The 24,912-nt window shown below is 40.6% G+C and overlaps 1 protein-coding gene across 5 annotated transcripts in view; it reads left to right on the forward strand.

The window, feature by feature from the left end:
• The window catches only part of CAMK2D (calcium/calmodulin dependent protein kinase II delta), a gene marked incomplete at both ends in the record, with an annotated part of 242,524 nt that overhangs the window by 126,055 nt on the left and 91,557 nt on the right, over window positions 1-24,912 (forward strand). For all 5 annotated transcript variants that reach the window (XM_080915867.1, XM_080915865.1, XM_080915863.1 and 2 more), the window contains one exon: window positions 2,236-2,290. In XM_080915867.1, coding sequence (XP_080771993.1) covers window positions 2,236-2,290 — 55 coding nt within the window. The remainder of the gene's footprint in view (window positions 1-2,235; window positions 2,291-24,912) is intronic.

Genomic DNA, 24,912 nt, shown 5'->3' on the forward strand with positions numbered 1-24,912 from the left:
ACCTGTTTTCTCGTTGTCTTTAAAAAATTCCCTCTTTAGAACATGCAATTATTGTAATTGTGTGCAGCCGTATGTGCAGCGTATGGTAGTTGCAGAGCAGCTGAGGTAAGAGTGTGCCACAATCTGGTTCAGCGCACAGAAGGCCTCCCGCTCTGTGAGCCTGCCTTGCACACAAAGCCTCGTTGCTGGGGCCAACAGCTGTGTGAACAGAACGCCATGCCGTGCCTTCAGTCTGAAAAGGAATTAACTGTTATTTATAGGGAATAATTAATGTAGCATTTTATAAGGGTAAGCAGAGTTTTGAGTCCTTGAGAATCTGTTGTGGAAGATGAGGAATACTCTCAGCAAAAGCTTGCTGAGAACCAGTTTATTTCTGCCTATAAAACCATTCTGCCAGCTCTGGAGGTAGGTCAATTCTACCAGGACGCCGAAGAGTTAAAAGCCACAGAAGGAAGCTGATCCTTTCTCATGAGTGTGAACATGTGAACACACATGAGGACAATTTAGAAGGAAAATCGCAGTGAATCCATGGAACTCTGTCTTTCTAGTTTTTTAGTTTTAAAACAGAATGGGCAGCCCTGTCTGGGCTCAGTATGAGAGGGTGTGCCTAGTCCTGCAGTGATTTGATGTACAAAGGTGGATTGGTACCCAGTGGTGGAGAACCTCCTCTGCCTTAGAGGTAAAGGAGAGAGGTGGTAGGAAAGGGGCTTTGTGGAGGGGTTAGTTGGAGAGATCCTGTAATCAGGATAAACAGTGAATGAATAAATAAAGTAATGAATGGATAAAAAGAGAAACAGAACTAAAGGAGATTGATTATGCAGGGCATAAAAAAGGAAGGAGGCCTGTATACACAAGTTAGTCCCAGGAAAATACAATGCTGATATGTCTGCCATAATACTAAGGTGATTCATTTATCAGTATTAAGCTCCAAACACCAGAGTGCTGGGTACTCTGGACATGTGTGGTGATAAACAAAACACCGAATTTGGGCAAATAGATTGTCTTTGCCCCCTATTACATGTTTGTTGGTCAAATGCTTTGTTATATATTTTATAATATGGCTTTGAGCTACTCATATACCTCAATCACTTTTGGATTCGGATTATTTACAATAATTAGATCACTATTAAGATAGTAGTGAATACACACACACACACACACACACACACACACACACACACACACACACACACACAGAGTTTTGAAATGCTTTTCCTACCAGCACGACCTGACCATTTAGAACCTGCTCATCTTGCTTCTCAGAGAGTCTGCCTTCCCAGCTTCTGCAGGGTGAAGTTTCTGGTGACTCCCCTAGCTTCAGCTCTCTCAAAGCCAGAGCAAGCATTCCCTCAGCTCCTTTACTGCAAAGTCCCTCCTCAGCCAGGGTATGCTAAGCACTTTCTTCTTGGTGTTTCCAAATAGATTTTTAAACTATACTCTACAATCACTCAAATGATCTTTTCTACTTATTTCTCTATTCCCAGGAGCTAGTAAAGGATTTGCCCAATGCCAAACAAATGACTTCATGAATAGAAGAACACATTCGAGAGTTAGGAAATGCAGCTTAATGCAGTGAGCACTGTGCATGCGTACAGTGCAGAAAGGGATGATGAAGACTCGGATAAGAGCAACATCAAGAGCAGCAATTCTCAACCTGTGGGTTGTGACCACTTTGAGGGTTACAGAACCCTTTCATAGGGGTTGCCTAAGACCACTGGAAAGCACAGGGATTTACATTATGAATAACAACCGTAGCAAAGTTACAGTTATGGAGTAGTACCAACAACAATTTTATGGTTGGGGACAACCATAGTGTGAGAAGCTGTTGTAATGAGTTGCGGCATTAGGAAGGTTGAGAACCTTAGAAGGTTAGAAGGTCAACAGGAATGACAGGGAAGTATGAGAGCTGTCTGAACCTGGAAACGTTGCATGTGGATTATCATCACCAGCAACATTTCTAGAGCATTTATCTGGTAATATGTTGAATAGTTTTCTTCTATTTTCCAGCATTTTACTCCACATATGAATTTTGTTACACCTAAATAATTGTTTAAGCTCAGATAGTAATTATCAGAACCAAAGTCCAGATCTTGGGTTATTTCCTTCGCCCATGTCTTTCTGTACATGGCGCTGATATATGACAAGTGTAACACACGAAGCAGTGCCCATCCTAGAATGGATTTTCATAGGTGACTTAATAAAACAATGCAAACTTTCTTCTCTTTTTTTCTTCAGTGAGACTTCATGACAGCATATCAGAAGAGGGCTTCCATTACTTGGTGTTTGACTTGTAAGTACATGCTTTAAGTTTCATTTACTTTTGCCGTATAATTGGAAACTATTTTGATATAAACAAGATTTCACTCATTTTGTCATCCCAGTTAAGGATCTCTGTAATATTGTAAAATGGTTTTCAAGTGGCTTTCCACTCCAGTTGTTTTAGAGAGAGACAGCTTTACAGCAGAGAGATGTGCACATTCGGAGTTGGTTTAAGAGTGCTTCTCCTTGTACTGCTTGTGGAAATGTTTCCCAGAAAGGCCTGACATGAGCAAAGTTTTCCGTTGAATTTTCTAAAGTTTATCTTCTATAAACAGAAGAACCAAGGAAAATAACCCTGGCATTCACGGTTCACTTAAGCTAATCAGAACTTAAATAAGGTTCTGCTGACAAGATTGAAGGAGAAATATTCAGCCCTAGGAGGCTCATAGCAAAGTAGGCATGACTGACTAGAGCTTAAGAAAGACACACATACTTGAATAAGTAGTTTGATACTCCTTATTTAAGAGATTAAAAAATGGCAGTATTGTTTGACAATAATTTTACTACTGAGAACAAGTCCACAGAAACTTTATCCTAAATCTAGGTAAAGTTTTATATCCAGAGATATTCAGTGTGTCATGCTTAGGTATGTGGGGGTGAGGGGTGAGGAGGAACTTAAAGAGCCAGCAAAAGAGAGAATTTTATAATTATAGTATATTCATTTAATGAATGTGTTCTTGATAATGCCTTCGAAAAGTACACATCAGAAAAAAAATTCACAGGAATCTAAAAGTGGGTAGTAATAGGTTTAATTACTTTGGATTTTAGCAATGCTATGAAAACATCCTTCAATCTGGTTTCTGTAACATGTGGGTTTGTCTTAATCTTAAGCTCTTCCTGTCTTTTCAAATTGATTGCTTTATTTTCAGTTATCAGACTGATTTCCAACTGGAAAAAAAAGGGGGGGGGGAACAATGGCACTGTTGAAAGTTCTTTATCCACTAAGTAAAGTTTTCCCAGGAAGAGAACTGCCTCCCCGAATCTTATGATACGGGCTCACACAAAAGCTCAATTTATTAGTGTTATATTATCATCATGATAAAACAGAAAACTTGACCAAGGCTAAGCAGCAATGCGTGACCTTCTGTCATCCTGTAGCCCAAGTGTACGCTGGAAAACAATAGCCAAAGCCCCGCTTGAGCACACATAGCCCCAGAGAGCAGGTTTGACCTCCCAGGTGCAGCGTGTCCTTGTGTCCTCCTGCTGCCTGGGTCATTCTTTATCATCTCTGACTTCTCTGAGTGCCTGCTCTTACCCATGCAGTTCTTCATTCCGGCTTCCTGCTTCCTTGTGGGCCTGAAGCCCTTCTTGTGTTGCTTTCTTTCCTGAACTTTCTCAAATTATTTTGTTGTTTGATTTCTGAGAAGTTTAGATATGTAGGTTTTGCTGTCTGTGCCTTATGGGTATAGCACTACATATCAGTGTTGGTTCAAATCCTCTGGCATGCAGTTCTCCTGTACTCATCCAGTTACACACACACACACACACACACACACACACACACACACACACACACACACAATAGGCTTTTGTGTTTCTTTAAATAAGAGATGATGAGACTCAATCATTTTCTCATAGTTAATTTTCATAATTTAGAAAAATAACTGATGAACAACATATAAAAACAGTTCACATTAAAACAAAATATGGTTTACAGCTTAAATGTTGTCATGGCAACCTTTTTCCCCTTCACCGACATTAGATCAGTGGCTGAGACCTGTTGGTAGCATAGCTGTGATGTTTGCCTGGGTTGTTTCTGCTGCAAATCAGAGTGAAGAGGCCTGAAGATGCACATTTAGGTAGCAGCATAAGAGCTTAAAATATGTGTAATCAGGCAACTCAACCCCTGAGCTAAGGTGCTTTGAAATCACTCCTTTATATTTAAAGTATGTGACTTGAATTATCACTAGTTCTAATCAAAATGTTTTGTCAGTGAATCAGATTTATAAGGCAGTTCAATCAAATACCCAGTTTTAGAAGGAATAGCTAAAAAGTATAGATTTTTACCAACTGGCTGGAAAGGAAACATAACCAAATATAAATATGAAATTATGCAATTACTATCCAAATCAAAAAGGAAAAAAAAACAAGGACTGGCTTTAGAAAAGTATGCAATTTCAGTATAGTTTAAAAGTATGGTCTAAAAGCTATCAGTGACATACTTAAATTGGGAATATTTAAGGTCACATGGTAATTTTCAGGGTAAACTTTCCCATTGAAGGAATGTATCATGTGTTCCTTTCTACCTTCTGATGCCTGCTTTGACAGTTTGCTTTCTGTGGATTGACAGACACCAGACTCGAGGAGGGAGTTCTGGGTTTGTAGGTGTATTTTCTTAATGGAAGATTTCACATTATAAAAAGCAAAGGCTTGGAGGAGTTCGGGGGGGGGGGTTCTTCCAGATATTTTTTTATTCGGGTCTTTGTGAATTTCATATTATATACTCCAACCCCACTCTTCTCCCCCTCCCCTTGTACTTACCCTTGAAATCTCCCCCCCAAAACAGAGGGGGAAAAATCTCATTGTGGAGATTGGAGTGTGCCACAGTGTGTCCCATAGTATATACACTCTCGTCTACACTTATTTGATTGTAAATATTTGTTGCAGTGACTCCTTAGACTGGTATGAATCCTGCTGCTCTATCAATACTAGAACCTTATTGGGAATCCTCTTTGACACCCCGTTCTTACCCTATGTCATGGACATCCTGTAGTTTTGGGTCTGTAGGAACCGCCCCTTCATGGACTCCAGGAGTTCATCCATGAGGTAGATGTTGGGGTGGGTCAATTCAAAGCCCTGGATCTGGGCCTGAGCTGGTCAGACTGCCAGCTCTCATTCACCCTGTGCCAACTCACTGTCAACCTGGAATACCAGGTCCAGCTCCACCTTTCTGCCCATTTGAGGTCCACGGCCTATTCTCCTGAGTGCTGTTATAGGCAAGGGACAGAGCCAGCTCTCACTTCTGCCATAGGTGGCAAGGGTTGAGGGTGGGAAGTACACCCCTGCCCCCTTGCCCACACAGCTCAGCCCCACCCCTGCCATCAGGGTCAGCTCTACTGTGCTGCATAGGTGAGGTGCAGGGCCAGCTCTCCTGCTCTCGTGACCCCAGTGCCAGGTCTCCTTCTTGTCGTAGGTGGTGAGACAGGAGGAAAAGGAAAAGTATTTCTTCCTCAACACGACTGCACGGGAGCTGAGCCATAGGACCAGCTCTGCCATGCTCACATCCTCCAGAAGGCTCACTCAAAAGTCCTGCTCCCCCAAATCCTGCAGCTGGCTAGGAGTGGGCTCAGCTCCCCTACACTCGTGTCTCTAGGCCTAGGTCTCCCATGATGCCCAGGTGAGGAGTGGAACTAGTTCTTCACGGTTCTCAGACATCAACATGTTCCTGGGAAGCAGACAGACCAGGGGGATCTGCCTGGTCTTTGGTGGTAGCAGACTTTTGGACCACGGACCCAGACATGGTTCCCAGTGGCAGCACGGGCCAGGACCCCACCATGGTCCCAGGAGGCATCACTGGCTACTCATATCAGGTTGTTCCTCACTACGCTGGAGTTTTCAGTTCTGCCAGTCTGCATTGCTCACACATCCCCCTGTTTCTTTTCCTTCCATTTCTCCACTACTTTACTTGCTCCTCTTTGTGGCACCCCAGGGTCTCTAAGCATCTGGGATCACCTCAGGAGTGGTCTTAGGAATGCTGTGCCTTGCTTATGCATTGTGGAGCCAAGCAGGGCCATCTCCTGCATAGTCTGCATCTCCCCCCCCCCCCCCGCTCCCCATGTTTGCATGGTCATCTCATTGTAGCTGCCTCTCCCAGCCATGATACCAGTCTGGTTGTCATCTCAGACTCACTCCCCATCTGACCCACCCTAGTGACCCCTTTTGAGGGTCTTCTGTCTCAGACTCACTCCCTCCTCAGGCTCGCAGTTCCAGGTGGGGTTCTTCTAGCCTCCACTTCCTCCCAATCACAAAAGCCTATCCCCGCCTGTCTTGTGCCTGACTGGTGCTCCTCTCAGGCTAGCTCTATATCCAGGCTCCCTGGCACCAGACTTGAGGTGGCAACCATAAATTGAGATGAGTATAGCTTCCCTGTCATGTCTAGGAGACACCATCTAGCATCCGGCCCCTTGGTTCTTACAGTCTTTCTACCCTCTCTTCTAAAATTACACCTAATGCTCAGAGAAAACTGACATGCCGAAGAGACAGGGGATGTTTTACCAGGTCACACCCCTCAGTGAAGTGCTATAAACAACCAGTGGCTGCTGGGGAAAGGATAATTGTTTTCTTTGGGGACAAGATTGCTTATAGGTTATCTGGTTCCAAATGATCACCTTAAAACATCTATGTATGATCAATGATAAATGGACTTGGTCAGTTGTATGCATGTGTATGTGTATGTATAGCACACATACATACATGGGTATATGCAATACTTAAAGAAGATGTCATGAATGTGAGAGGAAGTATGGTGAGACAGGAGAAATGAGAGGGAAAGAGATGGTTAGAACACTGTAAATACAATACACATGTATGAAATTCTCAAAAAATTAAAAAACATTATGACAGACTGGCATGTGTTGGGTGTTATATTTTGCTGTTCTTCCTTTCTGACATATGTGCCTCAGAGGCTGCCAGGAGACACATATGTCACATGTACACAGATACACTGTGTATGTATATATTGAAATACACATCTGTCACAGCCCTGTAAGCCATCTACACACATAGGTACGAGAACAACACTTGGATTGAATATCTGTGATTTTCATAGGAAACTAAGTAGAGAGAATTGAATGGATTTGTGAGAAAGAGTCGACAATAAGAACTTTAGTTTTCCTTCTCAGAGATGCCCACAGCTAACAATTCTACATCATCATCTCTCTAAGCCCCTTCCCTTTTTATATACTATGCGCTGGTGGAACTTGGTGAGAGGTGTGAGATATAGTATTTATCGGTGATATCAAAAGTAAAAGATCTATTAAGTATCATGGGTTTCTGACTGCATATATGGACTTCTGAAAGCACATGGCACAGGCTTGATGTAGCAAAGTATGTATCTGGAAATGAGACCCAGCATTCATCTAGTCAGAGCTGTTGGATACAGCAGAAGAAGCAGACCGTGAGCTTGGGAATGTCTCTTCATTCAACAAATACTTATGTTCTAAGCATCTCTTGCACAAAGCGTTGCATGTAAGTGGCTGAAGGGAAGGTGAGCAGGATGTTTGTTTAAAGGTCTTTTCCCTCTTTACCTGCAACCTCACACTCCCTACATACTACTGTATTTCTGGACCTATGACACTCTGTGATGTGAATGTCATGCTGACCTTATTCACAGAGCAAACAGAGGCATGGGGCTAGCGGTGTCCTAGTCCATGTTTTAGATATTCAGGGCAAGGTGGGAGGTTTGTGTTAACATTTTACTGAATATGGCCACATAGACTTTTTTTTATCTACTCTGATAATTTTTACTTTGATGAAATGTTCATTGGCTTTAATGTGGTGATGAATTCACATAGACCAATGGCTGCTCCCTGTTTCCTCTGTTCTTTGTCCCTTTTATGTTTTGTTGTTGTTTTGTTTTGTTGGGTTTTATTTCCTTTCTTCCTTTCTTACTTCCTTTGTTCTCTTTCTTCCTTCCTCCCTTTCTTTCTTTTTTTTGCTATTGCCCTTTTTTGTCTTAATTTATGTAATTTTTTCTCTCTTCTTAGCATACCAATTATACTTCCTGAACAGGTTTTTGAATGGTCTCATACAGTGTGTGATATACATTTACATTTAATTCACGGTCCTTTTCAAAAAAATAATGACGATACTTATGCACTATACTTAGTCTACTTTCTATGCTCTGGATCGTTTAAAGCCGTGGTTCTCAGCTTTCCTAGTGTGGTGACCCTTCAATACAGCCCCTCAGGTTGTGACAGCCGACAACCGTAAACTTATTTTCACTGCTACTTCATAACTGTAATTTTGCTACTGCTCCGAATCATAATAGAAATATCTTCGTTTTCCAGTGGTCTTTTGGGGGGGTTGTGACATGTGGGTTGAGAACCACTGGTTTAAAGTCTAATCACTTTCTCTCCTTTACATACAGTCGGAAAAGCAGAAACTGTTTAACTAATTTTTACAGCAGCGTATTCCTGCCTCCTCTTCTTGCCTTTCATGCATTGCAGTTCCTCATCCATATATGTGTACACACATGTACAGGCACATGTACACTCGAACACACACACACACACAGGCACACACACACATGCACACACACGGTTGATCAAATTCTCCCTATTATTTTGAACAAACATACTTAAGGTCCATTGAAATGAATCTCCGCTCCTCACCTTCCCTTGTTTCTTCTTTAAGGGAGCTGTTCCTTTCGTTCCTTTCTTTGCCTTGACTGTGTTTCTGGCTGTTACCATTTTCTTTCTCCCTGAAGAATTCTCTGACCAGTTCCTCAAACCTTGCTGCAAACTCACCTCACATTTGTGTCTGTCTAACTTAATCTCTGCTTCCCTTTGAAGGATAGTCTGGCAGGGTATGAAACTCTGTCGTTTTTATTTACTGATACTTTAGGTTCTTCATTGCTCACTGGCTTTGCTTAGAAGTTAGAGTCATTCATAATCTTTGTGCCTCTTAGCCAAGGTGCCCACAGGGCTGGGGTGAGGTTAAGACTTCCTCAGCATTTTTCTTTATTTTTGTGAGCCGCCACGTCTGACAGATTGTTTTGGGATCTCTTCAGTCGTTGCTGCTTCAGATTGCCCCGTTATTATCTCTCATGCTCCCGACGCTGCCTGCCGCCTTCAGTCTGGACATTATGCATTTCGTGGCTAATGGCAAATTTGTTGGATGCTGTGTTCTGACTTTCTTTGTCATTTTTCCCTCATCTGTCTTTGGGAACTGCAGCTGTCATATCCACAAACCCCACACTTCTCAGCTGTACCTAGTCTCCCAAGGAGCCGATTTAGTGCTCTCTTCATGAGGGAGTTTGCAAGGCCTGTGATCGCTGGCATCCCTTGTGGCCTTTTTGGAATTTCAAGCTCTCTGTTTATAATCCTCGTTTTTCTTGCATGGTATCAGATTTTTCCACTACAGTTCTTTTCTTTCTGTCCCCTTTCCTTCCCTCCGTCCTTTCTTCCTCCTTCCTTTCTTCTTTTAATTCCTGGCCTGACAATTCCAACATTCCGCACATGCCTGTGGTTCAGGGTTCTGCTTGTGTTATTTTTTTTTATAATCATTTTGAAAGGCAGATATGTGCCCAGTTAAAGTAACAGTGGCAGAGGCCCGCAGTGATGTCAGAGAAAGCTGTGAGAGGCAGCTTCTGTTGCCTGTGATTGGATCTCCTTGCTCTGTGTGACTTTTGTCCCAGTCTTCTTCATGCTGAGAAAAGATCAGGGTGCTCTGCAATCTTCCCCCCTCCCAGCTACTTAGGCTTTGGGAAAACCTCAGTAATTTAGTTTCTTCTGAGGTAGTTTTTCCTGTGGGTGGAATATTCTAAGTTCAACAGAATGCTTTGCCATGTTTCAGCATGCTCTTTCCTCTTCAACTCGGGGAGGCAGGAGGAGATTTCTCCTCCAGTGTCCACTGCTCCACCCTAATGTAGCTCTTGGACCTTGCTTTGGTTTGTGTCCCCAGTGGATTCGTGTGTTAAAATTTCATTGACATTTTGAAGTGTGAAGAAGGCAGAAACTTAAGCCAGCCATAAAGTTGAGGGCTTTGGGTGTCATTTCACTTTAGATGGGTTTGTCCCGGGGAAGCCCAGTAATTTAATGGTTTTAAGAACAGAGACGGTTCAAAATAGTCTCATCATGAGAATCTTTGTGTCTCTTCTGTGCTCTCTGAACCAGAGGCCCATCAGCAGGAAGGAGCCTTTGAACCTACAGAATTGTAGGCTAAATGAATAAACATCTTTCTAATTTTACTCAGATTCCATTATTTTGTTTATAATGATAAATGGACCAGAAATAAGATTAAACTCATCAAGGTATAAGAAACTCTAAACATTATGTTCCCATGAAGATTTTAATCTAGTAAGATTGTGTACCTCGATCCATACTAATTCATTGCTCTTTAAGACTTCCTAACACACACTGGATCTGAGGATCAACTTCTGCCCTGGTAGACTATGATATGCTATAGCCATTTGCCCTACTTCCATACAGAAGACATGGGCTTCCATTGTCATCCCACCTTCATGGCATTTATATGACGGTCTGTTAATTTCTCAGTCTGTCCAGTTCTTTGCCTGTTATTGCAAAGCGTTGGTTTCTAAGATCTTTAGCTGTTGGACCAGATAGTAGAAGATTTCACGGTGCTGTTCTACTTAGATAAACCTATTTTATAATTTCTTCAAATTTATAAATTGTTTTAATTGAAAAATTGAAGTGAGACATAGTTATTCATTAGCCAGAGATAAGAAATCAAGACCAGGATATAGGATATTGAAGCCTGGCCTATGTACTTCTCATAGTCTAAAAATAGCCAACACTGGTCAAATGGGTCCTTTTAATGTCTAGGCAAATTACTGAAACTAATCATGTTTTAAAACATACCCACACTGGAATTTGATGTCCAGATTCATTAAATAGGTTTACTCATTTTGTTCAGATCTTGAAAGCACACTGTTCTCAAAAAATTAATTAAATTTGAAATCATGGGTGGCTGTTAATTCTCTCCTATTAAATAATCTTACTGCAGCTCCTCACTCTGAAGTTTTCCTTGAAAACTACAATTTCAGGCTGGCATTGCTATCATGGGTGTGATTGTCATGGTGGGACAGTGTCCAAGGACCATCAGTGATATGCTGCTATGTAGAGAATTTGGGAAAGTTACAGTTTCAAAGATGCTGGACTAAGTTTAGCAGACAGCTTCTTCCATGAGGGATATTTTCTGTTGGACTCTGTGGCAGGAAGCCCAGCTCCCACCTGATCCCTGCCTAGTTCTCACTTCTTGAGCCACCCAAGCTTGGCGGGTTCTGCTCTTGGCTAATGGTTAGACTCCCCCCCCCCCCCCCCCGCTCCTCACCCATACTTGCCGTTTTAGACATTCTCCACAAATAGATTTGCTATTATAATATTCATTCAGTGGATACTGATTGAGTGCTAATTGCATGTGAAGCACTTTGCTTAATACTAGAGATAAAGCTGGTGAATAAGACACAGCCCCTGACTAAGAGGTGTCTACAGCAACCAAGAAAGATGAGAGGCTGTTGTGAGCCCCAGGCAAGAAGGCATGGCCAGCACCTGTCGGCATGGATGCTGAGCAGCATGTGGAATGTTCCGAACAAGACTGGAAGATTCTGGAAACCGATTGCTCGTGGTGGGTAAACCCTTAAGTTTGAAGGTAGACAGAAAGGGTACCCATAAGGCTTTGAGACTAATAAGGAAGCAGGCTGTAACCAGTTCTCTATGATTGTGCCAGACTTAACATTTCCTGCACTAAAATTTGATCCTGACGTTTGAAAAAATTAATTTATGGTAATATTGAAGTATATGTAGAGAAAAAGAATGCTACCTTTCAGCAAGGATAGTCTTATGTAAGTTTCTAGATTATGGGGTCACAATATAAAAGGAGAATAAAGGCATGCAGAATAGTTTTTAGTAAGGTGGTAGAAAGCAGATACAACGATTAATTGAAGCTAAAATTTCTTTTTTTTCTTGTACTGAAAATATACTTTAATACAATATAGCCTAATTATGCTTCCCCATACACAAACCACTATATTCCCATCTGAATTTACCCCCCATTGTGCCTTTCAATAGAAAACAAACTTGCATCCAAGGGGTAATTATAACATAAAATATAAAAATATTAAAAAAAAATAAATCAGAATAGGACAAAACAAACAGAAGGAAAAAAGCCCAAGAAAAGGCAAAATGAATAAATAAATGAATAAATAAATAAATAAATAAATAAATAAATAAATAAATAAAAACTCAAGAGAGATGCACAGGCACTAATTCTCTTTAGAGAAAAGAACATTTTTTTCTCTCACAGAGCTTCGACCAATTCCTTAATGACTGATTGAAAATAGTAGCATTCTATTAGTACATATTTAGGGATGGTTTTGAAATTGTGTGTGTGCAAATAAAACAACGCATCACATTTAAGGACACGAATGACAACCTATCCAGGGGGAAAATATGCCTTCTAGCGGCCAGACCTCAGGGAAGGATCTCTAGAGAGCACGAAAGCACACGAAGCACTCAGTAAGGCTCTCCTGGATAAATGTCTTCACATTTCAAATAAGTCAGAGGAAATGAGAAGAAGTTACAAAGAATGCTTCATAGGAAACCGCATGTATTAGCTAATGCTTGGCATCATGTCCTGACATCACATGCATTCTCTGGGCGTGGCATGCGGCAGTTCTGTGAGGTGCTGATACATGCAGAATCTAACTTAGCAGAGTTATTCTTTCTGAGCCAAACCTAGCCAAACCCTAGACAAATAACACCCTTTGTAGTTTATTTCATTCCAAAGATAGAACTAAGATATGTAAAGGAAGAAAAGTGGTTCCTGTTGGTTTATAAGTATCTGTGTGGTGAGCTCTTGATGAATGATACAAGTTTAGTGTAAATGGTCTTTGTGTTTTCAGGTCCTTTTCTTTTTTTAATTAAACACTTTATGTTTTAAAAAAACAGAGATAAATGTACAGATTTAAAAAGCATTTTTGCATAAAACTATATTAATATATTTTTGTCAGTACTTGATTTTTTAAAAGGTTTGATAGTATGCATTGAAATTGTACTAGTTACAATGAGCATAAAGTACATATAAAACAAAACATAAAATGGAAATAGACAAAGTTTTCTTGGAGTGTAAAGATTAAACATAATGATTTTAAATACCAAGAATTGCCACAAGGCTACATTCTTATTATTAATGATTTAAGGTCCAGGTGTACCACACTCTGAGAGGATGCTATACACTTATTTTTTTTTCTAAGAAGGACTTAGGCCTCCACTTTCTTTTTGAGCTTCATATGGTCTGTGAGTTGTTTCTGGGGTTTTCAGAGCTTTCTGGGGCTAGTATCCAATCATCAGTGACTGCATATTATGTCTGTTCTTTTGTGACTGGGTTACCTCACTCAGGATGATATTCTCTAGATCCATCCATTTGCTTAGGAATTTTATAAAATTGTTGTTTCTAATAGCTGAGTAGTACTCCATTGTATAAATATGCCACAATTTCTGTATCCAGGTCCTTTTCATGTGCTTGCGTATCAGTCTTTTTGACAACTTGCTAAATTAATCTCTGTTTGTCTAGCCAAGTGGTACCCATGGGTGTGTGTGAGTGTGAGTGAGTGTGTGAGTGAGTGAATGAGTGATCCCGTGTGTGTCATTTGTTGTTCTGTATGGTATGTGTTTGTGTTCTTAAAGTCTAATGTGTCAATTGGTAAGATTATTTCAGTAATTTTAAGATATTTAATTTCTTACTTGAAAAAGAAATGGCAATTTGATTTTTCATACATGTTTTTGAATAAGTTTGAGCCTTGAAAAATAAAGCTTTCAGAAAGGGAGGAGTGGAACCAGACCAGGAAATGTCAGGGGAATGCATTCAAATTGCGTGTTCGACGTAAGGTACATGTATGAAAATGTCACAGTGAAATCCATTATTTTAAACAGCTAATAAAGGCTAATTAAATAGTGCTCTCAAAATAAAATTTTAATGGAAAATCATAATTTTTCTGTTACATGACTATATAATAGTGTGGTCATGTGAAGTTTTATGTGATGCAGACATATTAGGCTGGGATGCATGTTGCATTCTGCTTCATCTGCACAATGTCCTGAAATCTATCCCTAGCACATGTACATCACATACTCACACACACACACACGCACACGCACACGCACACGCACACACACACACACTCCATTGTATCATGATTCTTGATTCTTGATTGATCACTGATTTTTATATTATGAAATATAAAGTTATTATTATAGATTGTTAAATGGAAAGGTGGCGAATCAGATCTTAACAAATGATGTTTAAGAAGAAAGCAATTTTCCTCAGAAGAACATCCCATTTCTACCCATGCTTGTACTTTCCTGTCAGTTAACCTGGTGCTTCCTTCCTGACGAATCAAACTGTGTATTTATATTCAGATATTGATTCTTTTTGATTGTTAAGATGCTTAAGCACTTTGTAGGTTTTGGTATATCTTGATTATGGGTGTCTAGTAAGCAAGACAAACAAGATATTTAATTACCCCGGGAGTCGACACCAGTGACTATAATTATTTAAGCAATACAAGTTGCCACTCTTGTTGTCAGACCCACAAACTACCCGGATGTTTGAAACACATGAGGCCTGGAATGCTTTCCTCTTGTGCTGCATTTGTAATTGAAAATTCTGGAATGAAGGCCATTTGAGTTTTTGTTTGTTTCTTTGTTTATCAATTTTTGGCAGCTTTTTATTTTAGAATTTAGAACCTATTCGAATATTTCCAAAAATATTGACCCAAATTAGTCATTTTCATTTCATGGTCAGTAGGATGAGTTTTGCCTGCTCTTGCTTAAGTGAAAAAGCCATGACTGTTACCATCAGCCTTGGGTTCCTGCCCTAAGGTTGGATACTTAATGGCTTGTGATCCAGTCTTCTGCTGAGACTCATTGTTTGGTCAGGAAACCCCAGAGAACCATAACCGGAAGTGTGTGGTGAGTTGAAAGTAGTTACTGTAGCAGATAAACATCAGACCCTTAAATCGTGCCCTGTGCTGTTTTCTGAGAGGCTCCACCCAGCAGCTGACTCAGACAGATGCAGACACTCACAGCCAAACAGTGGATGGACTTTGGGGACTCTTGTGAAAGAATAGCAGGAAGGATTGAAACCCCACAGGGAGAGGAACTCCACAGGAAGACCAACAGACTCAAATAACCTGGACCTCTGAGGCTCTCAGACTAAACCACCAACCAAAGAACATACACCCACTGCACTGAGGCCTTGCTGCACGTATGTAGCAGATGTGCAGCTTGGTCTTCATGTGGGTCCTGAGCAAACAGTTAGAGCGGGGGCTGACCCAAAAGATGCAGCTTGTATAGGGAATATATTCTTCTGTCTGGGTTGCCCTGTCTGGCCTCAGTGGGAGAGGAAGTTCTCAACTCTGCAGAGATTTGATATGGCAGGATAGGGGGATATTCAGAGGACCCCTACCCTCTCAGAGGAGGATAAGGGCTAGAAGAAGTGTTGTGGAAGGGGTCACCAGGATAGGGGGCAGTGAGCAGGTTGTAAGGTGAATTATAAAAAGAAGAAGAAAAGAAAGAAAAAAAAATCCCATGCCCTATGTATTAGCTAGCCTGTTTCTGTGACAAGGTGCCCAACTGAGGTAACTAAGAGAAAAGGGTGTTTTCACTCCTAAGTTTCATGGGTTTCAAATCTTTTGAGAGTTGACTCTATTGTTACACTTCACAGAGTTCATTTATATAACAGATGGATAATAATATGGTAGCACAATTCAATAGGAGGCTAGTTGACCTCAAGTTCATCAGTAAACACAAAAGAAAAGAGACAGGAGGCCAGTGATCCCTCTAAAGGCTCATGCCAGTGACCCAGTTTCCTACCCTAATTTACTTTTCATTAAAAAAAAAAAGGTTTATTTATTTACTATGTGTAGTGTGTTGCCTACATAAATTCCCGCAGCCCAGAAGAGGGTGTCAGGTCCCATACAGATGGTTGTGAGCCACCATGTGGTTGCTGGGAATTGAACTCAGGACCTCTGGAACAGCATCTGGTGCTCTTACCTCTGAGCCATCTCTCCAGCCCCTTCCTTTTTAATATTACAGTGCAAAAGAGACTTTTAAAGAATGAACTATACAGTTAGCTTCTGATAAATGCAGACCCAAAATATGTAAATGGCACCTAAGAATTCAATGATGTTTGCTCACAAAGTGTACTTGAGTGCTATTGAACAGCCTCTAATGAGATACTTGTATGTGTGCTTGTGTTTGTGTGTGTGTCTAAGTGTGTGCATGTGTGTGTGTGTGTGTGTTTGTGTGTGTGTGAAATTTATTTAGTTTTCTAATGGAATTCCTGGCCTTAATAAAATCTAGCATTTGTTGCATATTTAACCATGACTACCTTTCCCAAACTGTTATAATTGCCAATTTTGATATTTACAGTAAGTCTGTAATATAATGTTGATGTGATTCTGATCTTTGAAGAATGGCTTGAGACAGAGGAAGTGGCTTATATGTGAGAGGTCACTGGAGAAGTGGTTAAATTGACTTGGGTTTGCCTGATGTGGGCTGTGGACCACAGAAGTGCTGCTTTTTGTTTGTTTGTTTGTTTGTTTGTTTTATCATCAAAATCTAGATGTGCAGCATTAGATACTTGCATTTAGTTTTGAGTGATTTTATTTTTATTATTCTTTTTTATATGAAACCTATTATTTTTAAATTACTTTACCCTTTCACCTCCCTCCCTTACCCCAATTGGAGACAATGGACATCCCTGCTCAATCCCATCCTTTTGTTTCTTTCACAAGCAAATGTTCGAGAAAGCTTTCTGTAACCTCTGGATGTTACAGACCTTCAGTCATTAGTATTAGAGAAAGCTTACTAATTGAATGGGTGGAGGTGGGGAGGTCCCTAGGTTGTTCAAACAAAATCTAAATAGCTCTTCCTAATCTTGGGTAAAGAAGAGATAAACTAAGCCTCACAATCTAGGCTGCTGTGTGTTAAGATATAAAAACACGCAATAGAAAGATATGAGAAACAGAGCTTCGGGGAGTTGGAATCACGTGGTAGACAGACTTTGGGTACATGTTGATGGAAAGTGATCAATCAATGTCAAGTTAAAGTTGGTGACTTTTTCCAGAAGTGTTTATAGAACAGGGACATTCATCTAAAATTGCTACAAACAAAAGTTAACTTTTTTTCTCAAATAATTGAAATACTCATAAATATATTGACCTCAACAGTCAGCTATAGGCTACTGAAGTTTAGTTGGTCTCGTATGCTTTCTCTGTTTGTCAACATAACTATTCATCACATATGCTCTGCAGTTTAGTGATTAAAAGTCTTTTTTAATATGCATTTTTTCCTATATATATATTCTGATCATGATTTCCCCTTCCCACACAACACTAAGCCTCACTCCAAACAATGTACGTGCAGTCACTACCAATAGCAATATTAAATCTGATTTGTATTTCCCGTCTTTGAACCAGTCAATACGACCAAAGGAATTAACCGACAGCCCATTGAGCTAGAAGTGTGCTACTACGTAAGCGGGATAGGCCACATGGGACAAGAGTAGGGGGAAATGGCTTGGTGTGGAGAGCTAGAGAGCAGTTAACTCAGGAGAAGTGAAATTCAAACAGGCAGAACACCCAAATTCAGAACATAATATGAGAGGCGGCCAGAAAGCAAGCCAAGAACAAAACTGCCTTTGAAGGGAAGAAAATGGGTTGCCAAAATGGAGAATCAGAGAAGGGAATGGCAAGTGTAGGGTTAGCAGACTTGACCAAAACGTAATTACCTTCAGTTCTAATTAAACAATATTCTAAAGAAACAATATTAAAATTATCTTTACCAATCAAAGTTTGTAATTGTTTCTATTTTCCATGAGTGAAGATGTTTATGTTGAAGTGTATTATAAAGCCAAAGCTCTATAATTAGTTCAGGCATTATCATAGGAACTCAAATAATTCCATGGACTTCTACTGGGTAGATTTTATTCTCCTTATTGCCTTTAAAAATATTACATTTAATTGTTTATTCATTCATTTATTTGTGTGTGTTGGAGTGGTTGGGAGTTCATGTGTGCTGGTTAGAGGACTACTTGGAGGAACTGGTTCTCTTTTTCTATCCTGTGGGTTCCAAGAACCAAACTTAGCTCATCAGGTGTGGGCACTCCTGCCTTTGCCCACTGAACTAACTGCCTTGTAGGCCATTAATGGTTTCCAGATGCCGAAGTTTGAAAGGACTAAAGATGTTTTCCTAGTCATTGTTCTGTTGCTGTGAAGAGATGCCATGACCATAGCAACTCTTGTAAAGGAAAACATTAATTAGGGCTGGCTTGTAGTTTTAGTGGTTTCCTATAGGGCTGTGGGTCCCACATCCACTCTGCCACAGGGCACAGCCACTGGGGAGGGAGGATGCAGGGGAGTGACTGGGCTTACCCCACACCATCCATCACTGGGCCCTAGGATACTGTTGGGAGTGGGAAAGCATGGTCTTGAAGTTCAGGATAGCCAGAACTGACTGGAGAGTTCCTGGACCTGAGACAAGGCCGGGGTCATCTGCTTTCCAGAATCTTGGACATCCAGGTACCACTGGATGCCACGTAAAGCTAAGAACAAACTGGGGGCCTGCAGGCTGGATTTAGCTGGGGTCTTAGGTGGGGGGAGCGGAGCTTCAGCTGGTTCCATGGGGGAATTCTTGACTTGCTGGTTGGCATTCTTGAGCTTAGACTTGGTGGCTGTCATGGCTGGGAGCGAAGAAATGCCTTCTACAGAAGATTAGACTTCTGCTCTTTAAGTCCCCATGGTGGACGGAGTCTGATGAAAAGAGACAGTCCATGGTTTTAAGACTTTTATTGTCATTGCGGAAAGTGGATGTATAAAACCATATCCCACTTCTCAGGGTGGGCCTGAGATTAAATACCTTTTGCAGGGAGTAGTATCTGAGAAGGAAAGCCGATTGGCTTAGTCTCAAGGCTTTTAGGTACCTCATTAAAATGGAGGTCTGTTTTGAGCCTATGTGACCACAGGTCACATCCTCTATATGTGGAGGGGCTTTATGTGTTGCCTTATGTGACTGATGGCCACAAATCTAAAGCTAGAGACAGGAGCCTGGTACCCAGGAACAGGTGAAGGGCCTACTGTCTTTTCAGGGTCTCAGGGACTTCTAGCCTTAACTCAACAAGGAGCTAGCCTACCCTTCACAGTCCCACATTTCCTTCATCATCATCATGGCAGAGAGTATGGTAGCATGTAGACAGATTTGGCTCTGGAGACATTGAAGGTTCTATATCTGACTTGTAGGCTGTAGGAAAAGGAGAGAAACAGTAGTCCTGGCTTGAGCTTTGGAAACCCCAAATCCCACCCTCCAGTGACACACTTCTTCCAACAAGGTCACATCCCCTAATTCCTCTCAAGTTGCACCACCCCATAATGAACAAACATTCAAATGTATGAGCCTGTGGGGAGGGAGCATTCTTATTCAAACCACCATAGATGCATACAGTAGTATAAAAAATTATAAAATTAGATAACACCTCTGAATTCTTCTATTAATGGGGTATGTTTCATCATATGCAAAGTCTATGTATGATTTATATATAATGCATCCCATAATATGTATATATTTATAAATGTAAGTTATATATATATATACATATGTATATATGTATATATATATATATATATATATATATATATATGTATATATATATACAAATGAATATGCAGTGATGCTCAAGTGGAATAAAGAGTGATGTTTAAGGGAAAGAAATCATGTTAGAGGTACATCTTCAAGTCTTAAGTCACATGTTTAATTATAACAAAATATAATCCTTTTATTACTATCTATGTATTATTCAATTTTTGACTTTTTAAATTCAAAAAGTGCTTGGTGTGGTCCATAGATAACAAACAAACAAACTATTTAATTTTTTAAAAATTTGCCTTGGAAAAGAAAGTTGTCAGGGTGATTAGTAAAGGAACACACCAGACTTAACTGGGGGTTGCTCAAAATAATCTGTACAGTTCGGAGCTATACCATTGACCAAAGTGAAAAATGAGAAAGGACAGCAAGCTGCTGAGTACCGGATTAACCAGGAGAGGGAGAGTGACTCACCTGAGGCTCTGGAAATAGTGACAGAGTCCATCACTGCTTTAGGAGAGACTAACAAAAGTAATAAGGAACTAGCGGACTTCTCTTTTTAGAGATAGAGACAGAAGGTAAGCATCAGGAATACTTTGTTTTAACTCAGCCTCTGTTCTGTTGTTGTAAAAGCAACCATGTGATTTAATTGGGAGTAGCCATTTCCCAGTATATGTAGCTTGGGGCTCTACCCACATGGATCTTGTCCTCCATGATTGCAAGACCAGATTTAGGTGTCCTCCCTATTCTGTGTGTTGGCACCTGAGCCAGGTAACTCAGAGACTGGACATTGTGGCCAGTGGACTCACAGTAGGGTCACCTGAAAGAGACATCTGTGTCGCCCATAAGACAGAAACACCTCCTGTGTCTGAGATGACCAGTCTCTGTCAAAGATCCCCTTGCTTTCCTCCATATGCCGCACACAGTTGCTTTTGCTATAAATCCTTAGTTAAAGCAGGAGCAGAAGCAAGAAAAATAAAGAAGAATATATAGGAAACATTGGGAGTAAGTCAGTCCAGCATAGAGTACAAAGGAGATAAGGAGGACTTGGCGGGTGTGGTCTCGGGTGAAGGTCAGTTTTTGTTTCATTTGGCTTGTGTGTGGTAATACAACTTTTACCTCTACCATTGATATTCATTAAGCAAGAATCACAGCCCTGAAGACTACCCTTCTGCAGACTACTTCTACCCTAATTTTGAGCAATCTGCTTTGCCTCTTGGAACCTCAATTTTGTTCGAAAGAAGTGTTTGAAGGGGAATAAACACTTAATAGGTGTAGTTTAAAAAGTACTGAGTTATATGGAAACAAACAAATAAAAAACTTTTGTAGTATATCCACGTCCCTCCTACCATACTGTTTCAGAGAGTAAGAGGATTGGGGAGCTGATGCAGTCACCTATGGGGAAGCAACTGGGGGTGAGCTGCAAGAAATTATGGAGTTTAGAGGAGGAAAACCACCTTCCCAATCACTACCTAGTAAACTACAATGCTCATGACTGGTCTTGAAGTGCGCATGGATTTCTAAGAGCAAAGCAATGGTGACAGCCAAGATTTACTTTCATTAGATGATAATAAATAGGCTCTTCGGTCATACACCCTTTCACCTCTTCATCAGAATTAGGAGGCTTGATAAAGAAGCACAGGCCTGTCCAGAAACCCAGGAACAACTTCTGTCCTCTCCAGTCCTATGGTGGCCACGTGGGAGTCGTCTAATTCAGCCACCTTTAGTCCATAGTGTTAGCATGAGGTAGGAATAAAGGGCATATCCAGGTGACTCGCATAGTAAGGAGCCAGTTAAGTGTCTGCTTTTGTCAGTGTGTCACGTCTCTACCCTTGTCTTATATGCATTTAATGGTAGTAAGAGAAATGAAAGTTGTTCTCTCTTTCCCCAAGTGTTCCCATTTCAAACCACGTGTGCTTTAGACAGCAATTAATAAGTTGGGTTTTCCTGCTGGCAGCGTTAGGAGACAATGTTGGATCTAGGAAAAGTTATCTGGAAGAATCCTGCTGCCTTGCTCTGTGCAGGAGGGAGTTTCCTTTACAGATGTAAATGGCCCTGAGGTCACCCATTTTTGTGGGTCTTATCTCATCATAATGCCACTCCGGGACATTTCTCGGTGGCATTTAAAGAAGAATTCAGCTTGTTGTTCCAGAAGATAATTGGTTTTTTTCCAAGGGAATTCTTTTTCTCACCAAGAGCAGTATTGAATATTAAATGTAAAATATTACAGTATTTTAGGTTAATTTGATGAAGCATCAAAACTGGACAATGGAAGCTTTAATCCAGGTGATTTGCATCTGGACTAATCACATCGCTTTGCAGCCGTCCGAGCTGTATACCACAGAGCACACATGGGAAGTCCCAGCTCTGGGAAATTCTCATTTAAAACCAGTGGTTCATCTGAACAAAGTAGGTGGAGCTTCAGGGCGACACTTCAGAGAAAATTTAGCATGCAGCAATTTAAAATTAGAAACCCTTGATGAAAGATGAGACCTGTTTTAAGCCACTTGGTGAGCCCCACCTTTTAAAGGCAAGATTTGACTCCAGAGGACTGCTGAGCAGTCACGGGAGGACAGGCTGTCTCCTCCCACTCTGTGTGTGATGGTGTTAAATAAAGCTGTGACCTCTGATTATCACCAGGGCATTTCCATTGGCAGACTGCCATGCAGTAGTGCATATTTATCAAGCAGTTGGGTCTGGATTCAGAGACTGAGTTTCTAACACTGCCTACTGTGAATACTGTACATACAGTAAAAGAGGCATTTTACCTGGGCAATAAGAGAAGAGAAATAAGGGCAATAAGGGTAAAAGAAATAGCTTTGGTTCCTGTACACCAGTACTCACACATTCATGAAGTCCTTGCCTAAGTTAGTCCCTGCAATGTTCACGTACATGATAGGATAAACAGGCAAAGAGAAGAAACATCATCTAGTTTCTTATAAGCACCCATGTATAAGATCCCTGCCACCTCTTAAAGGATTTTATCTTTAACAATTTTATTTATTTATTTAGGTGCTCATGTTTGCCTGAATGTGGACTAGTGTGTCTCTGTGGAGGGTAAAGGGCATGCATACGTAGGAGTCAATTTTTCCTTCTGTCATGTTGCCCAGGGATGGAGATATGGAACTCATTTGGGCGTGCTTAGTGACAAGCTCCTTTCCTGGCTGCCCAGATATTTTTGTTGTTTTTTGTTTAAGAAAATATACTAAAGACCTTGTACCAAAGTATTGGCTTCTGTCTTAAAAGTGCAAGGAGGGATATATAAAATATTTGATTTGAAAAATTATTGGTTATGAATTTTCTGTCTTGACCACCTGTAAAAACCACATGACAACATAATTCAAAAGCCAGGAATCATGACTGGAGTATGCGAACTGTGCCCCAATGGGTGAAGGTGGAAAGATAGAAAGATAGCTGTTAAAGAAAAGTCAACAGGAGACAGAGTGTGTGCCTTAGATTTAAATGCTTTTACTTACTTAATGATTCATAAGCAAATGTCCTTCCTACCCCATGCTAACTCATGAAAAATAAATTTCATTCATACCCCAGAACAGGCCACTCTGAAGATCATGGGACTCCAAATGCTGGGCACAACTTATTGGATCAAATGAGGACCTGGCTAGCCTGAAATAGAACCACGACAACTCCTAACATTTTAAGAGTTTACGGGCTTAAGAACAGAAAAAATATGTATACATGCATGCTATCATGCTGAAGTGGAAGCTACAGAAAAGTGTTATGCAAAAGAGGCAAGTCATAAGGGAGGAGACAGGGCAGGACTTCAGGAAGGGACAGACCAGCAAAGCCCTGCATTTTCATGTAAAAACAAGGGAGACTGCTCTGGTCACATCCAGAGTTCTCAGAGCCTGAGCTAAAATTGGATCTGAATTATCAGTCTTGTCCTTATGAATTCATTTTTGCTAGTTTTTAATACCTGGTAGGAGTTCTAGTTTTCATGTAAAGAACAGAAAAAAAAATCTTTTATACTTTTTCCTAAAACTTAATTTCTAAAAGAAAGAATTAATGTTTGATGTTTTCAATCAAACTTTATAGGCTATATGAGTTATTTTCTGCTGCTTGGGCCATAGCTTAGTCATCTCATGGAATTCCTTAATTTGGGCTTGATCTCCAGAAGTTCATCATCCTCAAGACAAGGAAGCTTGGCCAGGGAAAGGCATTGGCTACTAGAGAAACAAGCGGAGAGCTCACATCTTAAATCCAAGACACAAGCAGAGAGATATCTCAAAGTGTTGGCAGTCTTTAAACTTTCAGTGCTTACCTCCAGTGATGCACTTCCTCTGGTAGGGCTACACCTCTTGAATCTCCCAAATAGCACCATTGACAAGGGACCAAGTATTCAAACTACCACACAGGACAATGTTTTCGTTGTTAATGCTAGCCCCTTTATTCCTAAATTACAAGGCTCAAGCAACGAAAAAAAGAAACTTCCACAGAAGTCTAAGCTAATTTTCCTGGCTGCTTTCACATAGAATAGACTCTACTTGTAGGCATATATTAAAGTAAACAGTTTGTTATCAGTTCCTTGTATTTCTGAAATAATTAAACCTCAGAGTCAATAGAATAATGTCAAGTAATATGGTTGGAATCTATCAATCAGAATTATATCAAAAGATTTAAGTGCCTATAAGAGGGAGAGGGGAAGAGAAGAGGGACATAATTAGTGTGCCAGCCACAGGATACCTTCCTGAAATCAGTTCCCTCTCACTTCACTATGTGAGTCCCAGGGATCGAACTCAGTTCCCAAGGCTTGACAGCAGCATCTTTATCCAATGAACCATCTCATTGGTCTGATTTTTAACCAGTCCCAAATTGTACCCAGAATTTTGTTTTGAGACATACCAAACACCACTGACTATGTTTTGAAAGTGTTGTGAGAATGATAAATGTAACAGATACAACCCTCTTGTGGGTATCTGAGATGTGTCCCTCAAGAACAGGAAAGTCGATGTGAGAGTTAAATATCTCATGGCTGGGTCTCAGCTTTGGCCTGCCTTCTTTGTAGTTTGATCTGAATGTGATCTGAAGGTCAGTACTTCTGGTTATGTATTATCAGCGAAGAGACACAGTGGTGCTGCTGATGGTGTTGGAGGACAGAACTGTGTCTGAGCCCAGAGAGGAGAAGATAAGAAATTAGTAAATAGCCAAGCACATCCACAGAAATAATTTTGGTTATGTGATTATGGAGAGACCTGTGAGATTCAGAAAGTGACAAGGTGCGGTTGGTTGCTGACTTAAAGGGACAAGCAAGCACCAT

This window comes from Micromys minutus (genome assembly GCF_963924665.1).
Source record: "Micromys minutus genome assembly, chromosome: 4".
Classification (NCBI taxonomy): domain Eukaryota; kingdom Metazoa; phylum Chordata; class Mammalia; order Rodentia; family Muridae; genus Micromys; species Micromys minutus.